The sequence below is a fragment of the Quercus suber genome, unplaced genomic scaffold (assembly GCF_002906115.3).
Source record: "Quercus suber isolate HL8 unplaced genomic scaffold, Cork oak 2.0 scaffold_373, whole genome shotgun sequence".
Taxonomy (NCBI): domain Eukaryota; kingdom Viridiplantae; phylum Streptophyta; class Magnoliopsida; order Fagales; family Fagaceae; genus Quercus; species Quercus suber.
In genome coordinates, this window is record NW_027069825.1 from 8,866 (window position 1) to 17,369 (window position 8,504).

The following is an 8,504-nucleotide window of genomic DNA, read 5'->3' on the forward strand; positions in this document are numbered from 1 at the left end:
TTACCTATCTGTTTAAAATTCTGCGATTATTTGTTCTTGTTTCTCAGTTATATCCCAGTTATCTGCTTCTTCCTGTTTTTGTTTTTATCCCCAAAAGTTTGTTGCAGATGTGTACTGTTGAGAGACGTAAGACTAGATCTGTGCCGTTGTCAACCCAGTAAGACCAGTAAGTCCTAGGCTGAGTGTGTGTCCCATGCCAAAGAATAAGTCCCAATGGTAGGGTGTGAGCAAAAGAGAGTTATCTCAGAGTAAGGATTGTGGCGATAAGAGATTGAGTTGCATGAGATAAGGTGATTGTCTTGTTGTGTACCCCTGTTTTAGATCTAAGGATATATCCAGAAGTTTGAAGTTAAAGATAACTAGGTGTTAATTGTTTAACTAGGTTTTTAATCCAGAACAATGAATAGGTTGTTTAGAAGTAACTCTTCTACCATCATCCAGTACATCCCTCAAGAAAGTGGAATTCTCAATGCTGAGCATTATTAGTTATCAGATCTAGATCTAAAGCTAAGAGATTGGAATATCCTTAAGGTTCCCACAAACAAGATTTACAAATCTTCTTGGACCTTTAAAAATGCTTTCAAAACCAGCTACCATGTCCGAACCATAGAGCAAGTTTAAAGTATCAACAAGGAGTATGAAACGTGCTACTTGTTACCTGAAGCAACCTTGTGAGCACATATGAAGGAAGGACATAATTTCATCCACATAGGTTTAGTCCAAGTTGGAGTTAAACACTTGATCGGAGAAGGATTAGATGCGTCTGTCCTTATGGCCCTTAGAGACTCCGGTCATGTTAGATTTAATGACAGCCTCTTAGGAACCATTGAAACCAGTCTTAGTAATGGTCCCGTCCATTTCGACTGCTTTCCCAACTTTTCAGTGGCTCTTAATGACCTACATGTCATGAAAATCCTCACCCTTAATATCAAGACTCATGGTACCCTTATGTTACCTAGAGTCATGTAGTTTGCCTTGATATACAGAGTGTATTACAAGTGCATGAGAACAAATTCAATATTCAAGCACTTGACAAAAGAATCAAAGGTGAAACGACCCTTATCTAGACCATAGACACTAGGTCTAACATCCAGGTCCCCAAAACCCTGAAATGGTCAGAGGTTACATTCCCCAGAAATTGGACTCTTGAGAATGAAAATTTCCCTCATCAGGTCCAAAACCCAGCCCAGAATCCAGACTTAGACTTTGTCCAATAGCTAGCCGACGGTGCGGTTAAACTTAGTTTTGACCAGTCTAGAATTAGAACTCCCATACGTTCACCATCTCCATATGATGAACTTAGGTTTAGATCCCTAGTAGATCTACACCAACCCTTTAGGCAGCCAACTAATCTCTTAAGAGATAGACCTGCATCCTAGTGTAGTACATCCAGACCTCTAGCACCTTATCCAAAGTCTAGAAGAGACTTAGATCTAAAGCTCCAAGGTGTTCAGACCAGATCACAGGTTAGCACACCTTGCTACACAACCAAGCAAGACTCAGTTGTTGATCATGAGGAAGATGACAACAATGATCAGAAAGTCCCATCCCCAACAGGCACTGATATGTTGAACCCTTACCAACAAGAACCTTAAGATCCTTTTTATCCAGAACATAAAATAGATTAGCAGCTTCTTGTCATCAAGAAAGAGTTCACCCCAGATCTAGTTGCCCTAGGTAGAGAATTTGAGTAAGAAGAAAATAGACTCAAAAGGGAAAACTATAGATCTAGCCACACCCTGGAACAAAAGAAAGAAGTTCTTGAAAGTTGGAAAATGTTCATGAAAGAGATATCCAGCAATGTTCCTTTCTTTGAATATTTTGAGAACCACTTTCAATGGCACAAAAAGTCTTGTGTCCTCACCAAGACTAATTGGACCAAACCCCCTAACAAAGATGCTAGCGGTAACCCTAAACCTCCAGAAAATGTTATATCACACCATCCACCCCAAGAAGCCATAGTCTTCAGCCATCGTGGAAGTGATTTACTTGCCTTACCCTTCAAAGGTCCTACCACTCCAGAAGAAACGGTAGTCAAGAAGGTTATAGAGCAGAACAACTATACCAAACAATGCTTAGGTGTTATAGGAAAACAACTTGATAGGATAGAAGACCGGATAGACAACAAGGTTATCCTCAAACCAGGAAACCCTAGCAAACCTGTCTAAACTATAGAGAAACCTCTAGTCAAGCTTCCCACAACCAAGCAACCTAGCATTTGACCTAAGGACAAAACAACCTTAGAAATAGTCAACCAAAACTTTAAAGAACTAGTGAAGAAGGAACCAGACACTTCTTCCCCAGTTAGCACTTCAACTAGTGTTGATCCCAGACTAGATAGCCGTCTAGTAACCTTAGATGTCCACACAGCCTGTAGTAGTTCTAACAGAACCTCCTCAGACAATGAAAAGGAGATAGAACGTCTAGAAAACTAGTTTCGTACCTTAGAAGTAAAAATGCTTACCCATCCAAAGGTAACCCCAACTAGCTTCACTAAGAATTAGTATCCAAAACCTACCCCTCCTGACCTCCAGTTCGAGGAAAGGAATGTTAGCAACTAGTTCTCTGTGTCTTTAGGTAAACTCTATGAATAGAACATAGATGGTTTATCAGAATAGGAAATCCTAAATAAGATTCAGCATATGACCATGGTAGCCAACAACTACACCAGTGAAGGACATCCCCATACTGAGGTCGTAGAGCTCATATCTTTAGGGTTTACAGGCAAACTTCTGCAATGGTGGAACAATTGCCTCACAAATGAGTCTAAGGAAGGCATTAAACATGATGTCCAGAAAGATGAGGAAGGAATCCCCATATTTGACACAAACTTAGGCTGTGGAGTTCCCGACGGAGTCAACATCTTGATCTATAGAATCATAAAACACTTCGTAGGAAAACCCAGCAACATCACATCTAGGATTTATGATCAGTTAAGTAATCTTAGATGTAAAACCCTTGGTGACTTTAGGTGGTACGAAGATGTGTTTACTACCAGAGTCATGCACAGAAGTGATTGTAACTCTCCATTTTGGAAGGAGAAGTTCATCAATGGCTTACCTACCCTTTTTGGAGAAAATGTCAAGGAAACCCTTTGTAACCATTTAGGTGTCATAGATTATGATAACCTAACCTATGGAGACATCTCTAGCACCATTCGAAGTGAAGGAATGAAGATGTGTAGAGATCTTAAAATTCAGAGCAAAGCTAGTATAGGCAAAGCCAAGTACAAAGTAGGAAACTTCTGTACACAATATGGCTTACCCTCAATCATTCCTAAAAGGAAATCCGAATACAGAGGCAAAGAATCCTCTAAACATTTCCACAGGAGGAAAACTTCAGCCAAGTATTATAGAAAACAGAAACACAGCAAAGATGATTTCTATAAGAAAGGTAAATCCAAGTCCACAGGAAAATTCATACCCCAAGCATCAGGAAAATGCTTCAACTGTGGAAAGAAAGGTCATTTCAGGAAAGAGTGTAAAGCTAAGGCCAAATCCCTTATCAACACCCTTGTTAGTGACTAGACCAGCAAAGTTGAGATCTTTAAGCTTCTAGAACTTGACCACTCAGATAGTGTGTCCTCTAGCAGTGAGATCTGTCAGATCTACTAGTCATCCTTCGAACCTTCTAGAGTTTCTTCTAGCACCTCTAGTGGACCAGACGAACCCATACCTTGCATGGATAGTTGTTGCAAGAACAAAACTATCAATGTCCTCTCTAAGCAAGAAGAGTTTCTCTTAGATCTCATAGAACAGATCGAAGACCTAGTCATTAAAGTCCAAAAGCTTAGTGATTTCAAAAGAACCTTTGTTAAGGAAACCAGTAAACCCGAACCTAAGTTTCAGGAACCTAAAGTTGATTTGGAAAAAATGTACAATAGGTTTACCAAATCCAAGAAGGAAGTTACAGTCAACGACCTTCAAAAGGAAATCAATAAAACCAAGTCTAAGGTTAGAACCCTCAAACAAGAGTTAACCATCCTTAGAGTTGATCACAATTTCCTTGACCAGAGACTCAAGCATTTGGAAAACTCTTCTCATCAAAGCAATAAGGAAGGGCCCTCATTTCAGAACCCTTCTGATGATGAAGACAATGAAATAGTTAACCCCACTGCAGATATGGTCTAAGGACATGAATTGGAATGAGATCCTTCCAATAAACTGTTCTTATAAGCCATCAGTAGGATTAACTTCCAGAAATGGCACTCCAAAGTTAGGATTGTTATCAACAAAGATTTTAAATTCGAGGTCATAGCCTTAATAGATTCAGGTGCTGATCTCAACTGTATTCAAGAAGGAATCATTCCCTCTAAGTACTACAGAAAGAGCAAAGAAAGGTTAACTTCTGCTAGTGGAGGTAAAATACAGATTGAATTCAAAATTCCTAAAGCCCATGTGTGCCAGTACAATATATGTTTCAAAACCACATTTGTCCTTGTTAAGAATATGACAGATAGAGTGATCTTGGGAAATCCCTTTATGTGTCTGTTGTATCCTTTCACCACGGATAGTGAAGGAATCACTACCCATCCTTTTGGCCAACCAATTAAGTTTGAGTTTCTTAAAAGCCCTGAACCTAGAGATATTAGCAGTCTCCAGAATGTTTCAGTCTCCAAGACCCTCAACCTTATCCATTCTGATATTTACAATCAAGCCAAGAACCTTGATTTGTTCAAACCAACCATTTTCCAGAAATCTGATGATTCTTTCGAACCAACTAAGTTTCAAAATTCATCACAAAACATTTATTATCAAAATACTTGCTTCATGACATCACATGCATTTGATAATACTATTTGCAATAATATGCAAATTCATGCCACTTATCTTTGGCAGGAAAGGAAGCAAATCACTTATAATAAAATTAAAATGTGGAGAAAATTAACTTTTTCGGCAGAGAAGAAGAACAAGGGGAAAGCACTGGCTCGGGGCTATCCTCAAGACGAAAGGCTCCCAGTAGCGGGACAGTCTTTTGTAAAGCATGAAGTTGCATCCTCTAAGGGAAACCTAGGAGGATCGACATCCCTTTAGGATTATGTCTCGGCAGAGTTGACATACTCCAGTTGTGACATGGCTGTTGTTTTGCAAGAAGTTTTATCAGAAGGTTCGCACCATCGATCAAATGATTCGAACATAACCTTGCAACTCAGAATATTATTTTGTATTTCTGGTGGCAAGTTGGTAATAGCACTTCTTAAAATAGTTTGAGCCTTAAGGCTAAACTTTGCATAATTAGTGCCAGTAATAGTCGTTTTATCCATGGAATGGACATCCTCTTTGCCAAAGAGTTGACTAGTGATGGCTTCATTTTTTGCCTCAAGGTTAACTAGATAGATTTCTAGGGCTTTGAGGGTTCTTTGAAAAAGGCCTTTTTTGTCTAGGGTCCCGGCTGCCTGGAAGTTGTCAAGGATAAATTTAATGGTGAATGGCAAGTCTTTGTATGTGCCTTTCTTCCATTGTAGACCTTCTGGTAAAACTACCTACAAAACAACAGCTATGTCACAACTAGAGTATGTCACCTCTGCCGGGATATAATCCTGAAGGGATGTCGATCCTCTTAGGTTTCCCTTAGAGGATGCACCTTCATGCTTTACAAAAGACTGTCCCGTTATTGGGAGCCTTTCGTCTTGAGGATAGCCTTGAGCCGGTGATTTCCCCTTATTCTTCTTCTCTACCCAAGAAGTCACTTTTCTCCATATTTTAATATTATTATAAGTGATTTACTTCCTTTCCTACCAAAGATAAGTAGCATGAATTTGCATTTTATTGCAAATAGTATTATCAAATGCATGTGATGTCATGAAGCAAATATTTTTATAATAAATGTTTTGTGATGAATTTTGAAATTGAGTTAGTTCAAAAGAATCATCAGATTTGAGGAAAATGGTTGGTTTGAACAAATCAAGGTTCTTGGCTTGATTGTGAATATCAGAATGGATAAGGTTGAGGGTCTTGGAGACTGAAACATTCTGGAGACTGCTAATCTCTCTAGGTTCAGGGCTTTTAAGAAACTCAAACTTAATTGTTGGCCAAAAGGATGGGTAGTGATTCCTTCACTATCCGTGGTGAAAGGATACAATAGACACATAAAGGGATTTCCTAAGATCACTCTATCTGTCATATTCTTAACAAGGACAAATGTGGTTTTGAAACATGTGTTGTCCTGGCACACATGGGCTTTAGAAATTTTGAATTTAATCTGCATTTTACCTCCACTAGTAGAAGTTAACCTTTCTTTGGTCTTTCTGTAGTACTTAGAGGGAATGATTCCTTCTTGAATGTAGTTGAGTTCAGCACCTGAATCTATTAAGGCTATGACCTCGAATTCAAAATCTTTGCTGATGAAAATCATGACTTTGGAGTGCCATTTCTGGAAGTTAATCCTACTAATGGCTTGTAAGAACAGTTTATTGGAAGGATCTCATTCCAATTCATGTCCTTGGACCATATCTGCAGTGGGGTTAACTATTTCATTGTCTTTATCATCAGAAGGGTTTTGAAATGAAGGTCCTTCCTCATTGCTTTGATGAGAAGAATTTTCCAAATGCTTGAGTCTCTGATCAAAGAAATTGTGATCAACTCTAAGGATGGTTAACACTTGTTTAAGGGTTCTAACCTCATACTTGGTTTCCTTGATTTCCTTTTGAAGGTCGTTGACTGTAACTTCCTTCTTGGATTTGGTAAACCTATTGTAGATTTTTTCCAAATCAACTTAGGGTTCTTGAAACTTAGGTTCAGTTTTACTGGTTTCCTTAACTAAGGATCTCTTGAATTCACTAAGCTTTTGGGCTTTGATGACTGGGTCTTCTATCTGTTCTATGAGATCTAAGAGGAGCTCTTCTTGCTTAGAGAGGACATTGATAGTTTTGTTCCTACAACAACTATCCATGCAAGGTATGGGTTCATCTGGTCCATTAGAGGTGCTTGAAGAAACTCTAGAGGGTTCAGAGGATAGCTGGTAGATCTAATGGATCTCACTGCTAGAGGACTCACTATCTAAGTGGTCAAGTTCTAGGAGCTTAAAGATCTCATCTTTGCTGGTCTAGTCACAAACAAGGGTATTGTTAAGGGATTTGGCCTTAGCTTTACACTCTTTCTTGAAATGACCTTTCTTTCCGCAGTTGAAGCATTTTCTTGATGCTTGGGGTATGAATTTTCTTGTGGACTTGGATTTACCTTTCTTATAGAAATTATCTTTGCTGTGTTTCTGTTTTCTATAATACTTGGTTGAATTTTTCTTCCTGTGGAAATGTTCAGAGCATTCTTTGCTTCTGTATTTGGATTTCCTTTTGGGAATGACTGAGGGTAAGCCATATTATGTACAGAAGTTTCCTACTTCGTACTTGGCTTTGCTCTGAATTTTGAGATCTCTACACATCTTCATCCTTCACTTCGAATGGTGTTAAAGATATCTCCATAGGTTAGGTTATCATAATCTATGACACCTAAAGGGTTACAAAGGGTTTCCTTGACCTTTTCTCCAAAAAGGGTAGGTAAGCTATTGATGAACTTCTCCTTCCAAAATGGAGAGTTACAATCACTTCTGTACATGACTCTGGTAGTAAACACATCTTCGTACCACCTAAAGTCACCAAGGGTTTTACATCTAAGATTACTTAACTGATCATAAATCCTAGATGTGATGTTGCTGGGTTTTCCTACGAAGTGTTTTATGATTGTATAAATCAAGGTGTTGACTCCGTCGGGAACTCCACGGCCTAAGCTTGTGTCAAAGATGGGGATTCCTTCCTCATCTTTCCGGACAGCATGTTTGATGTCTTCCTTAGACTCATTTGTGAGGCAATTGTTCCATCATTGCAGAAGTTTGCCTGTAAACCCTAAAGATATGAGCTCTACGACCTCAGTATGGGGATGTCCTTCACTGGTGTAGTTGTTGGCTACCATGGTCATATGCTGAATCTTATTTAGGATTTCCTGTTCTGATAAACCATCTATGTTCCATTCATAGAGTTTACCTGAGGACATAGAGAATTGGTTACTAACATTCCTTTCCTTGAACTGGAGGTCAGGAGGGGTAGGTTTGGGATACCAATTCTTGGTGAAGCTAGTTGGGGTTACCTTTAGATGGGTAAGCCTTTTAACTTCTAAGGTACGAAACTGGTTTTCTAGGTGTTCTATCTCCTTTTCATTGTCTGAGGAGGTTCTGCTAGAACTACTAAAGGCTGTGTGAATGTCTAAGGTAACCAGACGGTTATCTAGTCTGGGATCAACACTGGTTGAAGTGCTAACTGGGGAAGAGGTGACTGGTTCCTTCTTCACTAGTACTTCAAGCTTTTGGTTGATTATTTCTAAGGCTGTTTTGTCCTTAGGTCTAATGCTGGGTTGCTTGGCTGTGGGAAGCTTGACTAAAGGTTTCTCTATAGTTTGGATAGGTTTGCTAGGATTTCTTGGTTGGAGGATAACCTTATTGTCTATTCGGTCTTCTATCCTATTAAGTTGTTTTCCTATAACACCTAAGCACTGGTTGGTATAGTTGTTCTG

The 8,504-nt window shown here is 39.1% G+C and overlaps 1 protein-coding gene across 1 annotated transcript; it reads left to right on the top strand.

Moving 5' to 3' along the window:
* The first annotated feature begins 2,648 nt into the window (after nucleotides 1-2,648).
* On the top strand, nucleotides 2,649-3,527 carry LOC136062016 (uncharacterized). The gene has a single exon (XM_065760582.1). The coding sequence runs from the start codon at nucleotides 2,649-2,651 to the stop codon at nucleotides 3,525-3,527; it is 879 nt and encodes a 292-aa protein (XP_065616654.1).
* The last annotated feature ends 4,977 nt before the right edge of the window (nucleotides 3,528-8,504 follow it).